This window comes from Zootoca vivipara, chromosome 7, assembly GCF_963506605.1.
Source record: "Zootoca vivipara chromosome 7, rZooViv1.1, whole genome shotgun sequence".
NCBI classification, from domain to species: domain Eukaryota; kingdom Metazoa; phylum Chordata; class Lepidosauria; order Squamata; family Lacertidae; genus Zootoca; species Zootoca vivipara.
In genome coordinates, this window is record NC_083282.1 from 27,230,935 (window position 1) to 27,258,726 (window position 27,792).

Sequence of the window (27,792 nt, forward strand, 5' to 3'; positions counted from 1 at the left end):
CCAACTAGAACACGGGGCAGCCAATCAGAAAGAAGCTGTCATGGAAGGAGGCATGCTGGGAACCGTAGTTCAGAACTCCAGAAACCTGCCGCTTTGGGGGAATGAATCGTATTTATAGACCGGCTGCGAAGGTTCTTGAGCTATATAAGGAGAGGGAGCCCTTCGAGGGCGATTGGCGCTGCTGAGCACGCTTCCTCGGGAGTAAGCTCAAATGAAAGCAGTGGGAGCGGCTTCCAAATAAACGTGCTGAGAGCGAGGACGTTAAAAAGAAAAGAAAAAAAACCCTGCAAACCCGTTGCTTGTGATCCAACATATACATACCATGCATTGATAAATGCGCTAAACGCTGAAATAAGGGCGGGTGGGTGGAAAAAGTGAAATGGGGGCGCTGAATGAAAGCAAGTTTGGGCTTGAGCAAGGAACTTTAAAAGTATTTATCCTGAAACAACTTTTCCTACTCTTAACATTGCTAGCCTGCTTATTAGGACGTCTGAAAACATAATTTTAATAACCTACTTAATTGCAGGACAAAACATTGTAAAGGTCTTCAGAAGAGGCTTTGCTTTTGCTGCTCGGCAGGGGAGGGCTCAAAGCTCATTGGAGGAGGAGTGAGAAATAAAGTGGAGCTCTAATTAAACACTTGAAAGCAATGAAGTTAAGGAACCATTGCTTTTTTGGAAAGCAAAAGAAAGAAAGAAAAATGCCTGTGGTTATGCATTACTCGTACTTTACCCCTAAGGTCCCCATGGAAGGCAAATCCCAGGGAAACCCGGGAGAAGTGGTGACAAACCAAACCCAATTTGGAGAAGGCGTTTTCTCCTCGCCCATCTACCTCCTAAGGCCAGCACAAGCCTGCTCCTTACCTGGCTCCATGGATTACACGAAGCTTCAGCTTAAAGCAGCTCAAGACATAAGGAATCTCGTCGCCCGGAATTACAATAAGCCACCTGCCTCTCTCAAACCAGGTAGGCCGCTGTCCTTCTGCCCCAAAATCAGAGCTGCTCTTCCTAAAGTGGCCAAGAGGGGTCATAAGAATCGAAGGAGATGCCCGATGGTTCTTCTGTCTCGCCTAGCATTGTCCCGCAACAATCGCCAGCCAATTAGAAAACACAGGGAAGTTTTTAATCTGATATTTTAATGTATTTTGTTACTTGTTGGAAGCCGCCCAGAGTGGCCCGGGAGGCCCAGCCAGATGGGTGGGGTATAAATAATAATAAATAATAATAATAATAATAATTAATTGCCTCCTGTCTGGGAGCCAAAAAGTAGAAATTACAGATCTTGCCCACTGGGTGCAGCCCCCACTACGATCTTTTATTAAGAGGGTCTGTTGGGCTACCCTGACGTAAAAACCACTAACTTCATTACCTAATTTGGCCACTTTGAAAAGGCGTGTTAGTAAAACCTGTACTGTATTTTATATGCCTTGATTAAATTGATTTGCCTTGAGCCAATCGATTTAACTGGGTGAGCTGGGTTTCTCATATTATCAGAGAAAGAAAAACTCATTTGTCTCCACCGTTAATAATCTTACAAACCTTTATTATGTCCACAACCCATCAGAGAAGTCACATATTTCCTCTTAGTTTGAAATGATTTTTTTGAGCCACAAGAACACCTTTTGTTTTGTTTTTAACCAGATGTAAATATGCAACAAAAATAAAAACAAGAACCACCCAATAATCCCCCCACCACATTTTAAAAGGGCATTAGCTGTCAATCAGCCAAAGGCCTAGCTAAAGAAGAATGTTTTTGTGTGGTGCCTAAAGGTGCACTAGCCAAACTTCCACAAAACTGTACATAGCTTAAGTCAGGCATCCCCAAACTGCGGCCCTCCAGATGTTTTGGCCTACAACTCCCATGATCCCTAGCTAGCAGGACCAGTGGTCGGGGAAGATGGGAATTGTAGTCCAAAACATCTGGAGGGCCGAAGTTTGGGGATGCCTGGCTTAAGTGTTGCCTTTGTAGAACTCATCAAGGAAGGGCCTAAGGGTAGGGCTGCCATACATCCAGATTTTTCCAGACATTACTGGGATTTCGAAGGCAAAATGGACATCTGGAGGGAATTTCTGAAATGCGGTGCTTTGTCCTGGATCTTAGGCAAGTCAGTAAAAAAATCATGTAGGGAAAAAAAGCTCAACAATTTTGGGGTGTCCTGATTTTTACTTTTTGAAATACGGCAACCCTAGCCTAGGTTAATCAATCACGTGTAATCAATCACGATGCAGTGCACACACACACACCATTTGAATGGCAATGCCTATCAACTTTGGGGAACCCCTGAAATATTTTATTGGGGGGGGAGAAGACCCCTTGGCCCCTAGGCGTTGGCTCCTATGGGAGAGGCAAAACTAGAATTAGCCCATCATTGGTTGTGGCGCCACTTACTGTTGGCCTCCCTGCTTTCTGCCCTACCAGTTCCAATGGGCACTAGACACCCTACTACCAACTGTATCACAGAGGTTTTCTTTGCCCAAAGGAAAGACTACAATGCCCACAGATATCTCTCTCCCCACCTCCCTTCTCCCTCAACCTTATACTGTCTACAGTATCTACAACAGTAATGTCTCACGTTGAATATAACTGACCTGTTGAAAGAACTTTATTATCTGAAAACAGAGACAGTGTACTGTATGTACATTTGTAACCCAAGAAAATCTTTAATAAAAACAGTTTTTTAAAAAGATACACTTATGCACCTATCCATACACCTGTGCAGTCTAGATCAGAATGAGTGTCATAATCAGAAAGCTGTTGGCATTTCAAACAAAGTGTGAGTACAGGCAAGAAACCTTGTCCCATGTCAAGGTTTTCTATCCTGTGGTTCCTTGGTGGTCTTCATTATTGCAGTCATGGCAATATTTCCTTCTCCCTGCCACAGATTCTAACGTGTCGTGGCAAAAACAGGAGTATTATCGAACAGTAATGCTTCCTAACACTTCCCCAGTGATAAAATTGGTCATTGGTATTCAGCCAGAGTCTCTGCAGATTAGTTCCAAATGTCTCACGGAAGTGAGAAAAGGCTGCTATGGAACCCCAGGCGCTACTGATTTCAGTAAAGATTCTTTCCAAAACCCAAATAGATGGCCAATCACATTCAGACCCAGGGCATAGTACCTACTAATAGCACTGTGTTCATGTAACAAATGAGAAACCTCCAGTTGTTCTTTCTGTGTCCATTCCCCCCCCCCCAAACCACAACTACCTGTCAATCAGCTGGTGTCACTCTGATGGGTTTCGATTTTGCAGGGAGCCTTGTGCATGTATCCAAAGCAACACTGTTTAACTCCCGCTTTTCAGCTGATGAGTGTGTGGTTTAAATCCTTCTCAGGCCCCTACAGAGAACAGGACTGAACTCTCTGCTCATCAGCTGATGATTGGAAAGTTCAATCTCCACTTGCCATACCCCCACAGTACCCCCACCCCCAACTTTGACAAGGGAGTGGGAAACATCATTTCAATGTTAGATTTGGACTGCCATGCCAGAAACGTCCCCCCAGCCCTGTTGCAGTCCATGATTAGAAAGTGCTAATAGTATACTGTTGGGAGAAGCAACCAATGGTTTTCTATGCAAGCTCTTTACCCTTTGAAAACTCCACCCTAAGCAAAAGTATTGGTGACGATCCTATGTCTTTTATATTCCTAATGATAGTAGGTAGTTGTTATCCACTCCTTAACCCTAGGCAGAATCTAAAGAAATGGGAAATCACAACCAAGAGGAAATGGAACCGGAAGATATGGAACTGGGTTGTGAATGAAGGAATATATAATAAGCAAATTACTACAGAATATTGTTTTATAATGTATGACTGCAGTAGAGAGACTCTTGTTTGAACAAAGATGAAAGGATTTAATATTCTTCAACATGGAGGAATGGTCGTTGAAGTTGGAGGTAAAGTTATGTTGGACTGGAGGAAGATTATTTTAGACATTTATTGATAATTATAATTGGAGAACCCCTTTTGGACTTTTTGTGTGGAAGGGAAAATGAATGAATTTGGAGACGTTTGGGTCTGAAGTTTGGGGAAATATTGCTTAGCAGGAGGAGGAAAAGTTGGAGTGAATACTTTGAATAATTTTTTTAAAGTGTAACTGATAGTTGGAGAATCAGAAGTCCCTTTTATTTCTCTCGCTCTTTTTCCATCTTCTTTAATTCTCTTATTATTTTTATCTTCTTTCTTTGCTTATGTGTGAGTGTCTCCTTTACTCTGGGTCACTATTGGGATTAATAAAAACATGAAGGTGATGATGGCTGGTGAAGGACCCTGTGGGAGAAGCAGGGAAGGGAAAAGCTTCCAAGGTAGGAGGCTGGGAGAAGAAAGGGAAACTCCCAGGTGAGAGCTGGAAGGCTCCATCCCTTTCTGTGTGAGACAAGGGTTTAAGATCTACCTTTGAGAGAGGACTTTGCATTTTCTTTTCCCCCTTTCCTTTGTTATTGTTTTCATTTGGATTAGGGTTTTTTAAATCTTTTTTTTTACTATTAAAGAAACTTTATTGAAATTAAAAATTACTAATCAAACAACTCAAAACATATTTTCTGACATAAACAAAAATCGAACAGAAATCAAAAGAAAACAAGTGGAACAAATAGAATCTCCTCCAAATACAAAATAATCACATTTGAAAAAGAAAAAACGAACAGAAAAAAGGAAGCACACATACAAAAATAACACCTCCACCACCACCACCACCTCATGTTGGATTAGGTTTTTTTTATTGTAGTGTTTTATGGAAAAGCTTCAGTAGAATCTTTTTACGACAAAGAGATGCGCTATGCAGAGAAGTTCCGTGTGCCTGGCAGAAACATAAGCTTCCTCTCTTTCTTCCATCCACTTCCAGGCTATTGTACCTGACAAACTGACCTGGAAGTCAGGGAACGTGCTCGAGTAACCGTTCATATAATTGCGGAAAAACCTCCCCTACCTCCTCAGTCAGCACATTAGAAGGACTTTCATTGCAGTGTGTAGTTTTAATATAACAATCAGCGTCAAGTGCTTCTGAAAAACAGCTTCGGATCAAAGCACAAGAGCAAGACAGAAGCATCCTTGGTGTTTTCGCTCAATGCTGTGCAACAGCCACAAGGTGGAACTACAAGCCTGGGTTCCTTCCATGCATCAGATGTTCAGATCATAATTACAAGTAATGTAGAACAACAGCATGGCAGATAAAGGTAAGAGTTTAACGGCAGAGAAGCTTAAGGGCAAGATTCAAGGATAAAGCAAAAACCAAACAGAATTCCATTCTGAATGTGGAAAAAAAGTTAGTGGAACAATAAATATTTTGGCTTGGATTCAGGGGTTACGGCTGCAGTTCTATTCAGTTTTACAAGGGAGTAAGCCCTAGTGACCTCAGTGAAAGTTCCTTGCAAGCAAGTTTGCAGAGGATTGAGGGGCAAGGCCAGGATCGTGAACCCACTGATACTTCTAAGTAGATGCACTTAAAATTGAAGCACTCTGTCACACTCCAGTCTTGTGCATACTTACGGTAAAGGTAAAGGGACCCCTGACCATTAGGTCCAGCCGTGACAGACTCTGGGGTTGCTGTGCTCATCTCGCGTTATTGGCCAAGGGAGCTGGCATACAGCTTCCAGGTCATGTGGCCAGCATGACAAAGCCGCTTCTGGCGAACCAGAGCAGCACACGGAAACGCCGTTAACCTTCCCGCCGGAGCGGTACCTATTAATCTACTTGCACTTTGACGTGCTTTTGAACTGTACTTAGATGTAAATACCTCTGTGTTCAATGGGACCTATTCCTTAGAAAGTGGTTATAGCCACCCCCAAGTTCAAACCCTCCAAGTGTCCCTATTTTCCAGGGAGAGTCCCAGATTTACAGAAGCCATCCCGGTTTCTGATTTGATCTTGGGATGTCCCACTTTTCCTTACGACGTCCCTATTTCATTGGAGAAATGTTGAAATGATGTGTACCTTGGAGCTTGCAAGCTACAATGGCCTGAGGGGCGATATTGTCTGGCTTTTTATGGCCGTAGTGGAGCAGGAGAGGGAAGTTAGCTCAACAGCTTCCTCCTGGAGCTATGCTGATCCATAGGAATAGCTACAGGAGGAAAACCTGCTTCTGCCTTGTGGCAGGAAGTCTCCTTAGGAATCCTACTTTCTGCATGGCAAAAACATGGGTGACAGTGATTCAGCTTGTGATCAAAGGTAGTTTTTAACCCACCTGGCAAAATCCAAGGTGAAGACTGTCCCCCTTTGTAGTATCTGGTGCACCTGCTTCATTCCCTTTCTAAAGGAAGAATGCTTATTGCACCCTTTTTATCAACACATTTCTGGAATGGCTGGGTGGCCACATGCTCTGCGATATGGTGATGTGAGGTTCGCTGTCCCCTAGTGCCAGGCAGAAGTGATTGAGAGGATGAGGGAGAAATACCTCTTCTCTACTCTCCCTCTTAAGGAAGGTATTTGCTTGCTCTCTCTCTCTCTCTTGCCCACAAGAGCTCCGCTGGTGTCCACCAGTCTGCAATAAAGACAAGATGTCATCTGGGGCTGACAAGAAAGGGCCCTTCGCCCTCTGCAAATAGTATCAGCAAACTGCTTTCCCATCCTCAGAGGAGGGGCCTACCCCCCCATGCTAGCTGTATCTTCCACCTAAGGAGAAACTAAAAATGCAGTCCTAAACATGTCTACTTAAATAAAAATAATAAATCTGTTACATTCAATGGGGCTTAATCCCACAATGGTTAGGATTGTAGCCTAAAGTGACCAACTTTATATATATCAAGGCTAATCTTTAGGAAGGTGCCAGTTTCTTTTACATAACTACACACCCACCTACCCTGTGTCTACATAGACTCAATTCTCACAAATATCAGAAGTGGTAAACCTCGGTCTGTACTATTCTCACTTGAGGCTGCATGCTACTCCATGCAAGTAAACACGAATTCATTTTTAAAGAAAGATGCAAATAGAAACCTTATAGTCAGGAAGATGGGTACAATCTAGCCTAATCTACAGCCTGAAATGGCCCACTGCACAAATTTACCTTGCTATATACTAGTCTTTGGGATCAGAGTTGTTGCCTATTAGTGGTCTTTCTCCGTGTCAAATGCCCTCCCTTCCAAAAATGCACATGGCATTCCAAGCTTTAAGTGTGATGCAACTTTTATTGTGTTTTGTTAGCGTAGAGGTTCTGTAACAAAACAGAATTGTGACTGAAGAATTTCACAGTTCACAGGAAGTATCTTGCACAATTTGGGGTGCATTTTTTCATTCCAGTACAAGCTTTTTTTTTTAAGAGTGGTGATTGCACTGACTGAACTGAATTGGGAAGTTACTTAGACACCAAACACACCACACCACTGGATTTTCAAGCAGTTTACCATCACTAGTGATATAATGAGGAATCAGGCCTAAACCAGCCTATTATAGGGCTTGTGCGGGTCGCTTTTCAAAACCTTCCTTCTACATAAGAGCATGTATCTGGATCCTGTGGCAAAGCAGAATTGCATGGGAACCTCCTGGGTCAGAAAAAAGCAGCACAGTCTTTATGCAGTGTTGTACATAATTTAATTTGCAGTTTTGTATATAAACTTTTACTGTATTGCACACTATTGTAGCAAACTATTTGCAAAGAAATCAATAAAATACTTACAGGATTTAAAAATAAGGGTTTTAATGCAGCTGACAAGAAAATAAAAGAAGCAATTTACTTAATGAGATACAATCCTTTATGTTGAAAATGAGAGTTACATACAACTAGAGTACAGTTAAAAGATACCATACAGTCCAACACTTAATTCCTCAAATTGTGTAAAATTAACAAATCTCTACTGTCAAATATACAGCATTTGAGTGATGGAAAGGATTTTTGAAATTAAATACAGGCATCATGATCGTGTGGCTCTCTTTTTGTGTTTTTTTAAAATGACAGGGCCATGTAACATATTGCCAAGTTTGTACTCTTTGTAAAGGACCTCCTCCTTATCTTTTGTACAAACCCCTATTATTTCCAGTCTATTATTCTGCTTTAGGATTTATTTTTACTGTTTGTTTCTGACACATGTTAAATAGTTAAATAAGCTTAAATCAAAGAAATTAAGAGGGTACTTCAAAAATATGTCCACCTAGAGTTGAATTTTTGGACATGCTGGAATCGGTCCCTTGCATTCCTTAAGAGACAGCCAGAGTGAAGTCTCGCTACCTACGGTACGTTAGAGAAGTCATGTGTTATCCGATTATGCTACTGGCTAAAATTCACAACAGAATTGAAAAGGTGATCTCCAGCATTTATTAAAATTTTCAAAGTCCATAAACAACAAAGTCACTGTAGAATTAATCGCATACAGCTAGCATACAACAGCATGTCCTCAGCCTAGATGAAATACAAAAGATTGTTTTTTCATACAAATAATTTCTTTTAATTTATTAATGTGACAATATAGTTATTACATAAAATTTGCTACCGCAAAGTATCGTATCCTTGTCTTGCACATACGTAGATGGGGGGTTGGGGTGGGGTGGACAAAGATGGCAAACAGACTCCTAACGATGAATATGTGCAAAACTGCTTGACAACTTAAAGAGACGTACATAACGTTGCATGGTACATTTTATTTCGCAAAAATGTCTACGGAGACTTATTTTCTTAAAGGAGTGTCATAAAGATTAAAAGGAAGCAATGCCAATGGTCTCATCTGCCCTGGCATTCTGCAGAACACCGTGACTACATAATCAATCTAGATCAGTTTAATAAAAACACTTCATCCTCATATGCATGTAAATTGATCATAAAACATGAGCCTAAGTTTATTTTAAACATAACTGATGTGCCATCATCATCTTCAGACAGGCCACCGAGAAATTGAGCGCCTGACTTAAAAAGTTGTATATGAACAAATTTAAAAGCACAAAGAAGGTTGTGCTGAGCCACTGATTGTTAACACACACTGAAACGAGTGAGTGTAAAAGTGCTGGGAGCTAGCACATGGCGGCAATACCCCTTTTTAAGTCAGTTGGTGAGATTATAAAAACCTTAATTCTCCGTGTGACCGTACATTCCATTTCACTGAAAGAAAAAAAGTATGTTAGAAATGAAGACACCACATCACAGATGGTGGCACTTTGAAAACTTTTTTGCCTCTTTTCCATGCGAATGAAGAGCCGCTGGTAGGAACCATGATTGGAGCAGCACTCCACCCGTGATTTACTAATATAGTATACCAGAATAAAAACTTGGCATTTACTTCTTTTATTCTTCACAGCTAACAGAAATACCAGGTTTATCTAGCAACGCATCAATATTGTAACACTAATTTTTCAATTCGCTAAACCATTCATTCTCATAACCTATAGAGGGTTTTCTTTTCCTAAAAAAAAAAAAGATGCTTTCCCCCCCTTTGATAAAAAAAAGGGTTGAAATGTGAAATACTTCAGGAGCCCCAACCTTGACATTACTTTAAAAAATAAATAAATCAGTCTTAAGTCTCTTACAATACTGACCAAATCTTTTAAATGTTTTGGGTTTTAAGGTGTTAAAACAAAACAAAACCCCATTTAAATAGCTACTTAAGCATGGTTAAATATGGTCCAAAGCCCAGGCTGGATGGAATTGTTCCTGCTTATTGAGACTGTGCTTCTCATGGCACAGAATGCTTATGGCATATTTACCTACTGCTTAGGAAAGGGGAAAAAAAAGAAATATGAGGCAGGGAGAAAGACTGCCAGCATGTAGAAAACCAAGGCACGGGGTCTAGCTACTGAACCCTACACAAACTGTCCAATTTTGATACTAAGTTTGGTCAGTCTCCAGGAAGATGTGTTTAAAGTCAATTAGCATACACTCGTATGGCGATAAATACTATCTTCAAAAATGCTAGTGGTGTTGGCTAGATTTAGTCTGAGCTACTTGGGGGGGGGGAATACAAACCTATGAACTGTAGCCTCAGACACAAAGACAGATGCGTAAGGATTGGCTGGCACAGACTAGAAGCAACACTTATCTTTCACTTCGGTCTACCGGTAAGTCACACTAGCCAGAAACACCTTCAGTTTAATTCGCACAAATGCATTATTCAAAATAAAACGGAGTGTTCTTGGGTAAAAGGCTACTTCATTTTAAAAGGGCAGGGGAAGAGGGGGAAAGAGAAAGAAGAGGGAGGGGAAATGAACAATACACAGAAAGCAAAGGAAAACGACAGAAACCAAAAAGGTAATTAGGAAAAAGTGGTCTATATTCTGTGTTACAGCACAAACAGTGCTTTGCTTAATTGTGCCTAGTTATAAGGGTTGGTGCAAACTGCACACATGGAAGATGGCAATAAAGACCTCAGTCAACTTTGTGGAATGAAGTAACTAGGTAATTGTTTTGACATATGATGGTCTCCGCTCCACCCTCATGAGTTAACAGAGTGCAAAGATCCCAATGTAAGCCCTGATGTCCTCTGATCATCCAGCAAGTACTAAAAATCAGCAAATTCCTTTGCACATTTCTCTGTTAGAGACACACGGATATCTTCTTCTTCATAGTCATCAAAGTTGCTGGTATCTCCAGGGCCTCTACATTTTGGTATGAATGGAGCTTCTACCTGCATGGGGAAATAAAAGCACAGATTATTGCATTTGCCAATCTGAAAGAATTAACCAGTAAAAATAAGACAACAAAAGACAGAGAATAACAATGATAATGCTGATATTAACAACAACAGCAGCAGCAGCAGCAGCAGCAGCAACAACAACAACAACAATTCACTGATATATTCCAAGCATGAATCTAAGAAGGTTAAATATTCTCCATTATGGAATGGATGCATTCAGGAGAGATATGATATTGTTATTTTTCGGTGAAGTATCCCTTTAAGTCAACTATAACAAATACAACCTCACCTGTGAGCACTACCTCAACACAAGAAGACTTATAGTGCCATTTTAAAGGCACACTCAGATCTACATAAAATGCAATTCCTGAGAAGGAGATTTTACAAAACAAACAAACCCTAAGCACAAGAAGCTGACCACATAAGTGTTGCTGCATATAGACCCTGTTCACATGTAATGCTAACGATGGTCTAGTGTTGTAAGGACAAGCGTCTGTGAGCCTTTGGCTCATGTATGCCTCCCCTCATGTATGCCAGCACAAGGAGTTCAGAAGCTTTTTATTCCCTTTTAGATTAATTCCAACTTGTCATGACATCCAAACCTGCACAAGCTGAAGTTAATCTTAACTATGGTTTGTTGAAACCACGGTTTAGGCTTTCGACCTATCAGTGGTGTGGTAACCTCCTATCTACTCTGGAAGAGGAAGGGAGAAAGGGCAACCTCATAATGCTAATTTGTGCTTTAGTATTATGTCTGAACGCAGCCACACTGTGGTTCAAATGCTTCCTGTATCCCAGGGGTTCCCAACAAAATTTTCTCGAGGACCCCTCATCGAGCTGCTATTGTGACAAGGACCCCCATTAATTCCTAATCCTAAAATTAAAAAGTGAGAGCCAAATTAAGAGTCTTTTTATATTTTATATTTATACGTTTTTTACAGTTACAACAGAGTACTCCATCCAGGTTTCAAGCATTGCAGTGGGTTGGACTAGATGACCCTTGGGTACCTTCCAACTTTACAATTCTAAGATTTAATAAAAGGTCCTTACAACATAATGCTATTTAGTCCCATATTATGCAATTATAAATAAATGAGTCCCCCCACCCTGAGAATAATGCACTCAGGTAAACTGGTTTGTGCAGATCTTTTTGGGTAGATACTTTGGTCATAATTTGAAGCATACCTTGGCACTGATAACACTGCTCAATTATACATGTCTCAGAGTGAGTCATGTATAGGTCTGACGTGGCAATAAAACAGACACTGCTCTATTTCTGTGTTAAGAGTAATTTCAGGCCAGTGAGCCACCAACTTGTACTGTAATTGAGTGACACTTAGTTCCATGCAATGATTTGAATCCTAAGCTACTATTCTGTTTATGCAAGGATTGGGAGGGGGGGAATAACAATTTTTGCCAACTACTCCCTCCATCTGCACTATAACTCATATCATTTCCAAGGTCCACCAACCCTCAGAAACAGATTTCCAGGAGTGCAGTTGGTGCAGAGTGAAGTGGGGGAACATTCACGTGACACACAGTACTGTACACACTGCAGTCGTAATTTGAGCTTGGTGAGTCAAAATTCGCCAAAAAAAACCGAGCATAACTCGGGTGGTGTGTCACTTCGAGAAAAAAAACATAATTTCACAGGAAACGGCAGGTGTCCTCGCCTCTCCCAGCCTCCCCCTCAATTATCTCAGTAATGATGGTCAATAAGAAATCAACAACACCCCAGAACAGTAGATTGGATGATGGTTGCTGTGCTCAAATTGAAGATGGAAGTTGGAAGAACCTCCAATTCAATGAGCTTTTACAAGGCTCACATCAGCAGCTGAACAGGAAAGCAGAGCAACTGGGATAGGAGGGAAAGAGAAAGGATGGGAGGATGGGAGGAAGGGGAAGGACACAGAGCAGGGAGAAAAATCAAATCTCCAGCATGAACTGGGAACAGTTACAGGTAGGTAGCTGTGTTGATCTGAGTCGAAACAAATTTTAAAAAATCCTTCAGTAGCACCTTAAAGACCAACAAAGTTTTTATTTTGGTATGAGCTTTCGTGTGCATGCACACTTCGTCAGATACACTGAAACTGTATATTCAGAGGGTGGGGGTGGGGTGATGGGAATGGGTGATGGGCTGATAAGAGTGGTAAACCTGTTGATGACTGTTAAGGACTGTTAATGACTGCAATTGGTCTTGCGGGAGAAAAACTGAACTGGGAAGAAAGACTGGGAAGAAAGACAAAATGAACTTGGAAGAAAGACTTCTTTCTGAAAAGGTGGAGAGCTGCTGCCAGTTAGAATAGAAATAGGTAACGCTGAGCTCAGCTAGATGAATTAAAGGTATTTAAAGCGTGTGCTCTCTCTCTCTCTCCCTCCCCCCTCCCTCTCCTGTTTCAAGTCTGCAACAATAAGGAATGGAGGAGGAGCAGCTTTTTTTTTTTTTGCTGCCGTTTCCTCCTGGCCCTGAACTGCTCACACCGCCAGCCAACGACACAATCCAGCCCAGAGCGAAATAAGAATAATAAAATTTAAATGCAAACAATTCAGGAAGCTCGGAGGAGAGTCAGGCTAAAAGCATGGGTTGTTTTTTGTTTGCTTTGGAGGTTTTTTAGTCGGCTATGTTTGCCCCGCGTATCCTACTTTATCAAAACACCCTCCCACCCCAAACCTCTAAATGCAAGCAAAAAGAAGTTAAAATAGCAACAAGCTGCCCCCTCGGCTGAGAAACTGTAGGCTACTGTATCTATTTGTCTGTCTCTCACACACAAAACACAAACCAGAGTCAACACGAAGCTGCAGGGGAACGGGACATCAGAGTCACTTTCCCCACCATTAATCCTGCCAACACCTTCAAGCTTTGTTTCGTTTTTTTGCTTGAGCTATGAGCCAAGGAGTGAAGCGGCCCCTGCTGCGGACGGCATACAAAATAAGCAACAAGTCTGGGAAACAGATGTTTGGAAAGGGATCCGGCTCCACTTCAGACAAGAAACTCCCCTATTGCCCCTTTGAATGCCCTTGAAATGCAATACATAAAGAGCTGTGCGTGTCCCGTCCCCCTCAAAAAAAGGGCTTAATGCAAATTATCCCCCCCCCCAGCACAGTCCTTACCTGAGCAGTCCAGGAGCAGCAAGTGGGCAGCCGCCCTCAGGATGGGGGGGGGGGGAAGTGGAGGACCCTCCAGGGCCGCCAGGGGCAAGGACGGATCTGGATTGGGGCAAGAGCACACCCAATGGCTGCCCAGCCCTTTCTCTTTCCGTTTCTACTCTTTTTTTTTTAAAGTGCCAAGCTTTCCCGCTGCGGAAAACCACACGCTCCTATTGGTCCGTGCTGCGCCAGCCCGTCCCCGCACACCATATTTGATACCTTTTGCCAGGTGAGGGGTGAGACTGGAGGTTCTGCTCTTAAAGGGGAAGCGTGTGGTCTCCCTTTGCACGCCTTGCTTCCGCATGCTTAAAGCGGCCGCGGCAGTGGAGGTCGCCCGGCGAAGGTGCGTGTGCACGCTTTCTCACGCAGAACGGCAGTTAGCCTCGCGAGCTCCGGAGCCGTGGCAAAGGTGTAAAAGAGCTGCGGGTTGCCGACCCCTGGTTTAGGCCCAAGCGGCTGAGGACTCCCCGCGCCCCCAGTGGCAACTTCGGGCACTGCAGGGCTCTTTCCGAGCTCTGTTCAGCTTTCAGCTCTTCCCTGGAGTCCCGGACCGGACTCCCAACCAGGCGCCCTCCCTAGAGCCGGCCCTGCATCTCGCGGACCCCTCTGGCATAGCTCGCGGACCCCTGGGGGTCCGCGGACCACCTGTTGGGAACCACTGCTGTATCCTAAAAATCAGAAAGGTGGGAAAACCCAATAGTCTCTGTTTTGTGGGCTGCTTTGTGGGCTTGGTGGGCTCTATCTGTCCTCCCCAAATACTGTACCAACATACAAAAAATACTGTACCAACATACTGTACCAACATACATAAAATCCAACTGATCTTGAAGAAAATAAGCTATTATTCATTATCATCACTCCAAGAAATTTTAAATAAGAGCCTAGAGCAGAATAGTGAAGAATTAGAACACCTCCAATAAAAACTGAAATATTTATTTAAAAAGTAAAGAATTACAAAAAGGCAGAAAATCTCACTTCACACAAACTGCATGCTAAACAGGATATTTTAGAGTGCAGATGAGAAGATTAACATTCTGCGGTGAACATTTGCTGAAGAAGTCTTGCTTCAAAATAAAAGACTATGCTGAGGTGTTAATCACGTCCTGTCTTGTGATAATTAATACTTTACTGATTATTAACTACTGTACTGTCACATTGCATAGCTAATTAGCTAGTTTCTTTGCTGGGTTTCAGATTTGGCTTTTTAAAATGTTTTTGTATGGGAATATGGCCCCGTTACTCCAAAACAGACTTAAAGAGAACACATCATATTACCACAAAGGACTGACTGAGTCCCAAGCAGAAACTTATTAAAATATAAATGTTCAAGTTTTTGAGGCAATTACACTTAAGTGTCATGGTAAAAGTTGAAAAAGTCAGGGATCATGATTTTTAGGCATCATTAATCACAGAAAATACAGATGGGTCTCTCACAAGGGCTCCAATGTGAGTTAGAAACAGTTTAGGAACACGCCTATACACATTTCTTGCTTGGTTGCTCTTCTTTGTGCATGGAAAATTACCCCGTGGTCACTTACTTGGAAGTGTATCTCAGCTATGGTGATGATAATAATTATAATTGTTAAAGGTAAGGTAAAGGACCCCTGGATGGTTAAGTCCAGTCAAATTGGACTGACCACGTTGTTCAGATGTCTGATTATCGCTTTCCAAAGCAGATACTCTATTCTCAACTTAAGAATGGAAAGCTTAATACTGGTGGACAACAAAAGAGGTTAAAAGATGCTCTCAAAGCAAATCTAAAAACAAATGTATTATAACCACCGACAATTGGGAAAAACTGGCTTGTGAGTGCTCCAATTGGAGAATAGCCTCTGGCGTCGTGGATTTTGAAGACGCGCCAGTTCATGACAAAAGGGAGAAATGAGTAAAGAGGAAGGCATGTCTGGCAAATCCTCATTGTGATCAACTCCTGCTTGGAAATCTATGTACCCACTGTGGAAGGATGTGTGGATCAAGAATTGGCCTGCACAGTCATTTATGGACATGCCACTAAGACATGGAAAACAATCTTACTCAGCCGCCAGTGATCACCAAGAGAGAGAGAGAGAATAGTTAAATACATATGTGCTGAAAATCAAGTTTGTCTACCAAGAATAGGCAGCTAGAGAGTTCAAATGTTTAGACAGCAAGGGAAAGAAAAGGCAAAGGAGACATTTTGAAGACAAAAAAGGGGAACAATTCAGAAACTTGCACACAGGACAGTAAGGTTTCAAGAAAACATAATTCTTTGAGGAATACTTCCCATTACCCCAAGTGCTAGCCTTAAACAATGGGGAAAGATCAGGAACGTGCGCACCAATACAGAATTTATCCTAAGAGAAAGAATGATTACCTTTCTTTGATAAATGGCAATCCAATCTGTAGTGGCAAACCATTTGTGGTTTTTAATATCATTCACCCCATTCTTGAGATTTCCATATCGTTTGGTCAAATCTACCTGGAGTAAATTTCTTAGTAGATCCTTAAGGTCTGAACTGAAGTGTGATGGGAATCGTACCTACAAAACACACCAGATATATATTTAATATTGCTATATAGACACCTTTTTTCTTCTTCTTCTTCTGGAAAGAAAAGGAGAAACAAGGTTATGAATTATGTTCTGGTAGTATAAAGAAGACCAAACCTAAATAAAAAGTTGCATTGGAGCGGTACATTAATATATATGCCTGGCTGTTGCTTGAAGCACCAGATCATGCCTCGTTCTCCTATTTTCTGCAGTAGCAACTAGCATACAGAACAACTGGTGTAATGTTAATTGTAGGGATGAGAAACTTGCAAAACGAGTGTCAGCTAATGAGCAGAGGAGCGGGGATGGGAAAAGTTGAAACATGATCCCAGCATATGATTTATAGGATGAGAGAGATGTGGGATTGCTGTCTTCAACAGCAGTCAGCCGTGTGCTGCAACAGCTAGCTCCTGCATCATGTATAAGCCACTATTATTATTATTATTATTTAGATTTTTTTTAAAAAATATAAAGCATTAGAAAATAATTGAACAACACCACAAATCCTCTTTGTTTTTACTCAAAATAAAGATAATCACGAGAAACCAGAGAATACTTGTTGCCACTCCTCTTCCCCTTCTATGGCTGTGAAAAGTTACAGGAACTGGCTGCAGTGGTGGACTTGGGTATAAAGATGCCCTGTGCAAGGCCAATGCTGCCCTGTCCTCAACACTGCCTTCCCAAAGGCAGGTAAGGAGGCACTCACCTTTGGGAAGCAGGCGCAAGGGCTCTGGTAGGGTCCTAGAGCTGCCCTCCCTCCTTCCTAAAGCTGGAAACACACTCCCTAGGCTTTGGAAAGGAGGTGGGAAGGCTCTAGGACCCTGTCAGTGCCATTAATGCCTCCTTCCCAAAGCCCAGAGCCTTGCTTACTGGGTTCTGAGATGGTGTCTCCTTGACTCAGTGCCCAGTGCATGCACACTGCTTGCAGAACAACAAATCCGCCCCTGCTGGCTGCACTCTCTCTCTCTCTTTCCTGATTTAACTTTAGCTTAAAACCATTTCCTCCTTCTCTCATTCCCTTGCTTCTGAAGCTCATTCTGCTATTTTGCCTTATGTTTACTAATCAGGGGGGCATGGCAGGGAACATCTGAAAGTGTCTAAGACAACATTTCACTTTTTGACTTCCTTTTTGGTGTGTTCACAAATAATCTAGACACCAGTGGTTGTGGAGAGGGGAATTCAATTGTGGGGTTGAATAACGGGGCATCCCAGATGTAGATTACAAACCAGTAATGCTGTTAACTAACCACAGCTTCGCCTGGTGCAAACCATATATACAGTAATTGATCTAACTTTTCATTATCCAAAACTCTTTTTTCTTCAAATTAAAAGAACAAAATATTCCAGCCACTAGATAATAATAATAATACTGAATTTGATCCAGGGCACATCAGAACACAGCAGTACATATTTGCAGTGCATGACTCCATCCTGAATGTAATTAATTTCTGCTCATGTGCAGAATACATCACACTAGAGTGACTATGATCAGCTTCTTATGCCTGAGATTAGGAGTGATGTCTTCCAGGTCTGGGGAAGGATGGGGAGTCATATCCAGATAGGCAAAGAGCTCAAACTTTTCATTTTAGAAATTCACTCACATACTCACAAAAAAGCAAGACTGCAATAAGAGCAAAAAACATTTTCTTCTTTTCTGCATTCAAAGTATTCTGAACTTAGACTTTGGTGGATCCAGACATTTTTTCTGGAAATACTCTGGAATTGCCTGTGGCTTAGACCAACATGCCCTGCTCCACTCAGCTGCTGCTGCAGATTTTAATACGTGACCGCAGCTAATAGTTTGTTGCAAGCCATCTACCACTTTGCTTCCCAATTCAATTCACACGCACACAAAAATGCAAAAATGATTAAGGAAAAAATAAAGATAGGTTATTAACAGTGTCCAGCATTTCTTCCTTGGCTGCTCTCCTCCCCTCCCCATCTCTTTGTTACAAAACAAATACTAAAGTAACCAAAACAAAGCAAAAGCTCCTTGAACAGGAAACACACCTTGTAAACAGAAATGAGCAATCCCGTTCATGAAAATTAAAATAAGAACACACAAGTAACAGAAAAGTTAATGGGCATAACATGGATCATTTCCAACATCCCAGCAGCCCTCGCTTACCTTTCCAGAAACAATTTTTTCATAAATCTGGATTGGTTGATCTGCAAAGAATGGAGGATATCCAGCTGCCATTTCATAAATTAAAACTCCTAAGGCCCACCAATCCACTGCTTTGTTGTAGCCCTGGCAAAACAAAAATATAGTAGTTAGTGATATCCAACGAAACTTTTAATATTAATATAAACACACTTAAGTTTTAGGTGGTATTCTAAAACTTTTACAGTACCAGCTTCAGCTCATCCAACAGCTGCAGCAATTCCTGGACCAGGACAGCTTGGCTACAGTAATCCAGGCACTGATACCTTCAAGGCTGGATTACTGCAATGTATGATGTGGGGTTTACCTTGCTTTTGGTTCTAAAAACTACAGTTTGTGCAGAAGGCTGCAGCACGATTGCTCACAGAAATAAGGCCCTGCCAGTATATTAAAACTGTGCGGAGAGACCTGCACCAGCTGCCAATTTGTTAATAGGGTCAAATTCAATGTGTTAGTCTTAGTAAATAAAAGCCTAAGTAACAGCTTACTCAACTTACTAAGAGATTCCACAAGAATTTCTGACAAATCCTATCACCATACTGACTTGGAAGTTAAGCTCCATTCAAATTCAGTTGAAACATCTTCCAAATGTGCCTGTTTAAGACTGTCTTCCTCTCTTAACTAGTTAACACCATGAAGCATTTTGAAATACCTTGCTGAGAATTATTTCTGGCGCCAAGTATTCTGGAGTCCCACATAACGTCCAGGTTCTGCCTTTTACTCTTTTTGCAAACCCAAAATCTGTGACCTAGTAGCACAGAAAAAAAGAGTTACCACATTATCCAAGCTTTAGTTTTTTATTAGTAATAACTTGAATGTTACATATAGCTTTCAAAAGCGTTCAACCACAGAAGTGGTTCCATGTCCTATGATTGATTCAAAATTCAGATCTTTTCAAATCAAGGCATAACGTATGTTTTGCTTTCGAATCGAAGCTATACACAGTGCCAAAAGAAGAACTACCAGGAAGCACAAGCTTTAGGCATGCTATATGTAACATTAGGCAATATTCATAAAAAGTTATTATCAATTAACATTAAGCATTTAATTAGTATCAGTTGCAGATCTGATACATCTTGGGTCAAGTTTCAGAATTCACTTTGGTTGATAACCTGCAAAACCAACCAATCAAGGTATTTAATTTATCACCATCACCACCTGTTTCCTTACAATGCAAACATTTAAGCGTTCTGTATTTCTTGCTATGGAATGAAGCTGAGCTTGAAAATGTTTGTCTTCATCATACCTGGATATATCCTTGCTGGTCAATTAAAAGATTTTCGGGTTTCAGATCTCTGTAGATGAGGTCTAGTGAATGGAGGTACTCAAACGTTAGCACTATCTGAGCTGCATAAAATCGTGCATGTGGTTCACTGTAAACAAATGAAAATCATCAGGCTATTAAACCATGGTCAACATTTGCAGACATAACATACTCAGATTTCTAATACTGGTATATTGATAACAGAAATGTTTGAACTCTAAGAAAATAAAGAAAACTACAAACAGGGGTTGTATCCCCGCTTGCCCAGTAGAACTCTGCTCTCATCTCCAGCCCCCTGTGCACTTTTAAAAGTTGCTCCACAGGATTGGGGGACCCTTTGGAGAAAGTTTTGGGTGTACGAAGGGAAACGAGAAGAAAAGGATGTCCTGTTGTACAAGCAGAATATTTTTAAAAATAATTTAATTTTAAATAATGAAATGTCTATTTTTAATCTTATAAAGGGACTGTACAACCTAATATTAATGTTATGTTCTTATCAATCATTCCCTACTACCTATTTGAAGGAGAAACTGTTTTTCAAAGGCACTTCTGGAAACCTTAATGTTCATAATAGGTAAGAATATAGTAAGGATCCCCTTGCAAATATTTCCTAAACATCTGAAAGCTAAGTGCTATCACCTCTTTCTCATTCCCTTCCTCGTGTCATTTTTCATAAATTATAATTCATTTATTATCTTACCTGAATCTTCCAATTCTTCTTAGATGAGAGAACATTTCACCCCCAGGAACATATTCCATAACCATGTATAAATTAGAATTGTCCTAAGGGAAAGTGAAGTATGTTCAGTTGTAAACCTGGGGTACTTAGGACAACCCAAGTAAATTGCATCCCCCCCAACAAGCAAACATAAAAATAATACTAATAATACATTTTAAGTACTTTTATTATTAAAGACTGAACATAAAATAAGACATGAGACATTCAAGAGGCCCATGAATTCAAACTGACTACGGTATATTTTCTCAATTTTTCTCAGTGTTTAAGAGGCTCCCTAAAAGTCAGTACAGCAAGTTGCTATGGTGTGGGGGGACCTTGGAAACTTAAACAAACCCAGGGTGATGAAGCGATTTGAGAGTTTTGCTTTGGGCTTTTTGCTTTGTTAGGATCACTCTAAGTCAGGCATCCTGAAACTTTGGCCCTCCAGATGTTTTGGACTACAATTCCCATCATCGCTGGCCACTGGTCCTCTTAGCTAGGGATCATGGGAGTTGTAGGCCAAAACATCTGGAGGGCCGCAGTTTGGGGATGCCTGCTCTAAGTCCTTAAAGCTTATCACGGAGCTGCATGCATATCTCCTTTTGATCAGTGTGTGATCAGGATGACAGCCAAGCATTTAGCTTCATTTTTTTTTTACAGCTGGCATCTAAAATCACCTTTGTTTTGACCTGTGGGTTAGGAATTATTAGACTCTAAAAAAGACAGAAAGCTGTGCAAGAAAAATGTAATTACAGTTTACCTTCTCGTCCGGTATTTACCTTAAAAGAATACTCCAGTCTTACAAGGAAAGGGAAGTTCACTGCTTGTAATATTCTCTTTTCATTAAGTGTGTGTTCTATTTGCTTCAGCTTAACCACCTAGGAACAAAGCACTTTTTATTAAACGCTTGAGTCGAAACATTAAAAGAATTCAAACAAGTCAAGGTCTTCTTAGTGGAAAGAGGAAAAAATAATCACTTAAGAACAGCGCTTCTAAAAGATGGTGGCGAGTGCCACATATAGCTCTCAAAGCATGGATTGCTATACTCATGTTAATACAGCAAATTTAGGTAGCAAGGCAGTTATCCTCTTTTACCTCTTAGAAGATGCTACATCTGAAGAAGAATGGCATGGCACACTATACCTTTTTCAACTCTGGCCTTTCTGCTGACACTGTCAAAGGAGTATTAAAAGGAATTCTAACAAATATGGTCTGTGTGCACATGCAGTGCAAATACTACAACTCTAGAAGCTCAGTTCACTTGGCACACAAAGTGGGAAGAAGAAGAGGAGTTTGGATTTGATATCCCGCTTTATCACTACCTGAAGGAGTCTCAAAGTGGCTAACAATCTCCTTTCCCCTCCTCCCAACAGACACCCTGTGAGGTGGGTGGGGCTGAGAGACTTCAGAGAAGTGTGACTAGCCCAAGGTCACCCAGCAGCTACATGTGGAGTTTTCAGGGCCCCTGAATATATGGGGGTCCTTTTTTTTTTTTACTTTCATATAGCTTATTAAAAAAAGTTTGCTGCTTAGAAGCCTTCTCATATGCAGGTGAAACTCGGAAAATTAGAATATCGTTGAAAAGTGCATTTATTTCAGTAATGCAACTTATTAGTTTTTATTTTTATTTTAATTTTTACAAATGCTTTCTTTTGGAAATTCCACAGTAATAAAACAAATAGTTACAATAATACAAAAATAAACATTGCTATTACATTTCATTAATTACATTCCATTTATAATTGACCCGCCTAACGACAAATAATTACAATTACAACAAATAAAGGCTTGACATATCTCGCTTTGCATGTCATACACCTATCTCATATATTGGTTTCACCTTTTAAGTTGCGTTACTGAAATAAATGCACTTTTTGACGATATTCTAATTTTCCGAGTTTCACCTGTACTCTGTAGTTTCCTTCTTGACTACAGTGTTTCCCCGAAAATAAGACACTGTCTTATATTTATTTTTCCTCAAGAAGACATACTATGGCTTATTTTTTTTGGGGGGGGGGTGTCTTATTCCAGCGGGAAGGGCTCCGCGCTGCATGGCTGAGGCGCCGCGTCCATGTCTTGTTTTTGGGGTATGGCTTATATTGTGGAAATACGTAGAAATCCTGCTACGGCTTATTTTATAGGTATGTCTTATTTTCGGGAAAACAGGGTAGGCATGATTTCCTTCTGTGAAAACTGCTTTATCACTGCAAAAAAAAAAAAGTAGCTCACCTACCTTTGTCAATTTGCATAGTAAGCTAGTTTTTTTAATTTAAAAAAATGCCTGTGCTCAACAGAGCCTGTCAGAAGTCTGCTAATACAGTGGTACCTCCGATTGCGAATAGGATCCGTTCTGGAGCTCCGGTCGCATCCCAAGGAATTCGCAGCTGAAGGTGCCGCTTCTGTGCATGGCACGGTTTAGCGCTTCTGCACATGCGGCGAAACCCAGAAAAATACTTCCGGGTTTGCCACATACGTTTCCCAAAGGTGAACGCAAGTAGAGGTACCACTGTACTGAATATTCCACCTGTTCTTAACAGCCACATACCACTATAATTTCCTTACTTCCCTATTCTGAATGCATTTTCAGAGCTACAGAAGGCGGGAGTGAAAGCAGCAATCTGGCAACTGGCGAGGTGTCAGAAAGTTCAAACATTTCCCCAGGAACCAGGAAAAGGAGATTCACTCTCTTACACGTTACTATGGGTAGCAGAATAACCAACTGATGAAGAATACAATTGCTTAAACACTTAAGAAGCCACAGCACCCTTTAGATGTTTTCCAGCTGAGCAAGCAGTTCCCACGCGGCTGGTTGAAATGGCTATGTGGCTAGTACCTGATCCGTGTCTTTCTGAAGGAATGCCTTTTCTCCTCGCAGATGTACAAGATCTCACGGATAAGCAGCTGCCACAGGCTTGAAGAACATCCAAGCCAAGCCCCAACACAAACAGCTAGTGCAAGCTTTTATATCATCAGGTGTCATCTCTCTGCACATTGCTAAACAATGTCCAACGTCTATAAATTTTGGGAACCATTTTCTTGCACATGCATGGTTACAAATGATGGTCCTGGGGCAAAGTCTTTTGCGTGCATAAGATAACTGATAGAAATTCAAACTTGTGGCAAATCGCCTGAGTGACATGGTCCCTCCAGGCGCATAGTAATTTTCATGACAGATCTGTAAACTGCAGCAAAGGACGGGACAGCAAGGGCGTAGTGAGAAGTGTCACAACTGTGTGGAGAAAGGGCTCACAGGCCGCCTCATTCCTCCCCTTATGTAGCCTGCCTTCTCCAGCTGTTCAAAATCAATGTCAATATGCAAGGAGTAGGTGTGGGATAACAGCCTCTTGTCACCATTCGGAATGCCACCGGCAAGTTAGAGGGCAATCTTCTGTAGGAAACCAGGGTTGTAAAATGCCCAGGGAGCTTCTACAAGAGCAGCAGTTTCCCTGCTGCACAAGGAGCATTTTGCAGCTCCTTGGGGGTGAAAGGAAAAGTGGTGGTGGTGATGGAGCTTAGTGCAGACCGTAAACACTGTGTGTTACTCAGCACTAATATTAACCACCGGCAAGGGGCTCAAGAGAACTGTGCCTGAAAAAGTAAGGACATGACTTGCTTGCAGATAAGATCGCTTTCCAATTAAAGATTAACTTGATCCATGGCAAGCAGGCAGCAATGGAAAAGAGGAGGGGCCATGGGGGAAAGGAGAAGAGGCAAGCATAGCATAGGAGATACCAGCAAGGTGCCTTAGCAGAAGAACATGGGACACACACACAGTTGCATTCACTCTACATATGCCACTGTTAGAAGTGCAGAGGTTTGGGCATTGATCTGAAATCACTGTAAGCCAGAGGTTTTTGTGCTTTTTGAGTCCACGGCTCCGTTGACCAACTACATTCTTTCTGAGGCACCCCCTGGGGGATCAGGAGCCCAGTTATGTCACACCTTGCCTACAGAACCAGCAGCCTATCACCCTTTTTCAACACTTATGGAGTGTTGCCTCAGCCTCCTCTCCTGTCTCCTTGGGGGTCCTCTGGGCAGCTGCAGCTTCCGCTCCTGGTCTCTGAGCTGCCCCACCCCAACATCCCCAAAGAGAGGTGCCTCCTTACATTGCCCCAAAGAGGTCTGGAAAGCACCCCCTAGCCAGCTCCTGAGGCACCATTCATCTGGGGAGCTTGCAGCCAGGGCTTTTGCAACAAACAGCTGTGCAAGCCTTTGGGAGGCAGAGACCCAAAAAGGACATCAGAGGAGGGAGGGAAGGAGAGAGGGACAGGGGCCATTGTTGCCTACGGCACCCCCAACCATCATTCAAGGCACCCCAGGGTGCCATAGCATATTGGTTGAAAACCACTATTGTTGGCCAAATGGGCACCCAAAATGTCTGAAAGGACCTGGTTCTCCCCAAAGGCTGGGCAAGTGGCCTGCAACATGGATTACAAAAGTATAGCTCTGATGAATAATTATTCCACTGCATATGGAAATGTGAATGTTAGCTGAGGTTTTTAATTTTGAGAACCCAGTTCTTAACTTTGGGCAAAATGAAATTCAAAACAGATGGGTCTATTTTTGAATCATAAAAGTATAATAAAAATAACAATCTGGTACTGAAAACATGTACATTGCTTGAAATTTCATGCTGGCATTCATAATTTGTGTATTAATGTCTATCTAGATTATTGAAACTAGCCTGTGGAGTGTTGATTTGCCACATGCCAACTCCCTTCCAAATTTGCAGCTGCTAGACTATATTAAAACACCAAACTAAAAATACTCCCTTCTTATCTAGTGCTGCTCCCTGATACAAGATAACTGGAGAAATGCAAGATGCTTGTGAATAGAATGTAAGCTATCAATGTAGTCAAATGAGTAGCAATGGCTAAATTATACAGTGGATCACACTGTATCAGCCAGCTATTTTCCAATGCTCATTTAAGAGAATTGCTTACTTCTTTTAAAAGATTTTAGGTAGGCCCATGCAAATATTAAGCAGCAAAAAGCAAGAAGCCATCTCTCTCTCTCTCTCTCTCTCCATTTCACATTTAGTAAGTAATAAGAAAACTTCACTGCCCAATATTAAAGAAAGGTAGAAAATATATACATTTGCGTAATCTTTATTCCTGGGAGAGAATGAAGGATCAAGCTATTTACTGTGAGAGTGCAAAAGATAGTAGAATATATCCAGTTGAAATTGAGTAATCTGCATGAGCAATAGAATCATATGCATAACAGGATATGCATGCTAAGATTAGGGACACTAAAATACTGCATTCTATTTTTGTATCACTTTTAGTATCCACTTTGAGTGCAAAAATCTTAACTTAGAAATAGTGTTCTTTAAAATTAATTGCCAATAAAAAACTTCACAGGCTATTTGCAATTACTGTATAATATCCATTAAGTATTTCAAAACAAAACAAAAAGGTAAAAGTGCCCAAATTGGCTTCCACTGTCAGTAAATGACTATTACTTCCATAAGGCAAACTTCAGGAAAACTCTTGAGCAGCAATCTACCTCTTTTTTCACCAGGGTCATAACTAGCACACAACAGTATTAACAGATGTTGCAAGTACTTCGCCCTAATGAAACAGAACACAAATATTAGTGTTCAACAAACACAATAGATTATTATAATAAAAAATATACCAACTTTTTGTTTATCCAGTATCTTCATGGCATAATACTGCTCTGTGGATTTGTGTTTCACCAGCATGACTCTGCCAAATGATCCGGTTCCAAGTGTTTTTAGCCTCTCAAAGTCATCTAAACCAGCAGTATTCTACATGAACACAAAACAAGATACTGAGATATTCCAAGTATAAAAAGATAAACGTTTTTGTAACTTCGATTATAAATATAATAGAAGCCATAAAAGGTCGTATGATCTTTCTGTTCTCCATCTCTCCTATAGCTCCTTGTCCCCTTCTTGAGTAATATTATCCAAAAAGTCAGGAAGCCCTGTAGCGCCCCCCCCCCCCGTGGAAGGAGGCTACAGGAGGGGAAAATATCATTGTGCAAGCCACCTTCTGCTCATACACCCTCTGGACACAAAGTGTGTTAATTCATCAATTAGGATGTCAACCATATTCTGTTGTAATCATAAATGAAAAATGTGAAATAGCTACTGGCTGGATTTCATGTAATTCACCATATATTTGTTAACAGTATTGGTACTAGAGGGGGGAAATACAATGTATTTTGTAAGGTGGGAAATACCCTTTACAAAATAGGAATATTAATTCTTACTAGGAAGCAGCGGAGTCTGGTTGCATACAATTAGGTATTTAACTAAAATTTAAAAATGCAGCAACTTGGCCTCTTTCTTTGTCACAACCATATTTCTGAGGGCAAGCACCCTTATTTCCTGTTAGGGACAAGGACATACTACAATTCCAGTATGACTGGGGAGGAATGGAGCATAGAGATGAGCTGGCTTCACTCGATCAAGTTCTGACCTGATATATTTTCTTCTCACACAGAATTAAATACCTCCCATTGACTTCAGACATTTAAGGGGCTAGAATCTGGAGCCTATTACAGTTGAAAGACGTCTTGACACTTCCCCAATCATGGTTAAGTTAACAGACTTTTAATATATTAAACTTTTCTCAAAGAGCTGATGGATCTAGGAGACACAAAAACTCTCATACAACCTATAACAAGTGGTAGGCAAGAGTCATGTTGGATTGAAGTGCAAGCAATACAATTGAACAGAAGTTAAGAGCTATGGTGATAGAGGGTCTATTAGTATTAGGCCCCAATCTGAACAGGCCTCCTGTTCCATCTACGACAATGAAACAAACAGAGCTCCACAAGAAAGCTCAGATATCACCATTAGGTTATCTGTGGCCATGTTCTGACGTCATAAGCCATGTTTTGTTGTTGAGTTACTGACTGTGGCATTTTAGGAAATAACCAACCAGTGTTTAACATAAATTGTGATGAATCAGAAAGCCCAGCTCATTGTCACATGAAAACATAGCTACTAAGGTCTCTGTGAGGAAACTAAGTAACCAGTGAAGACCATTTATTTGGTTAAACAGTCACTCTCCACATTCACTACTGAACAACTGTATGCCACTTTTAAGTACACACAAAAACAGGTGCATGGGATAAAAGACATCATTAAAAGTTTCCTGTACAAAACCTAATTATTTCCCCCCAGGAATTATCACAACTGTATCACATATAAGAGTGCCTTCCTTTATTCCCAGACATGAAAGACTAAATTGCAAGAAAATGGTAGTTAAATTGGGTTTTGTTACCTGAGGGGGGCTTTCCCATTTTCTTAAAAAGTCTTCTTTGGCTTTGGCTAGGAACTCTTTCACTGTAAGCAAAAACGAAAATGTGATGTTTAGAACAATTCACTAAAGTATCGAAAGCTCTCTGAAATTATGTTAAGGCTGCTTTATGAAGTGCCAATGAAAACT

At 41.1% G+C, this 27,792-nt stretch overlaps 1 protein-coding gene across 3 annotated transcripts in view; it reads right to left on the reverse strand.

Moving 5' to 3' along the window:
* Nucleotides 1–7,603: 7,603 nt before the first annotated feature.
* Nucleotides 7,604–27,792, reverse strand: part of PRKACB (protein kinase cAMP-activated catalytic subunit beta) — a 64,568-nt gene continuing 44,379 nt past the window's right edge. For all 3 annotated transcript variants that reach the window (XM_035121599.2, XM_035121597.2, XM_060276787.1), the window contains exons 2-10: nt 27,628–27,689; nt 26,013–26,141; nt 21,148–21,246; nt 20,351–20,433; nt 19,633–19,759; nt 19,039–19,134; nt 18,351–18,473; nt 16,049–16,213; nt 7,604–10,539 (exon numbers count right to left, since the gene is read on the reverse strand). In XM_035121599.2, the coding sequence (XP_034977490.1) occupies nt 10,414–10,539; nt 16,049–16,213; nt 18,351–18,473; nt 19,039–19,134; nt 19,633–19,759; nt 20,351–20,433; nt 21,148–21,246; nt 26,013–26,141; nt 27,628–27,689 (1,010 nt within the window). In that variant the 3' untranslated portion in view covers nt 7,604–10,413. The remainder of the gene's footprint in view (nt 10,540–16,048; nt 16,214–18,350; nt 18,474–19,038; nt 19,135–19,632; nt 19,760–20,350; nt 20,434–21,147; nt 21,247–26,012; nt 26,142–27,627; nt 27,690–27,792) is intronic.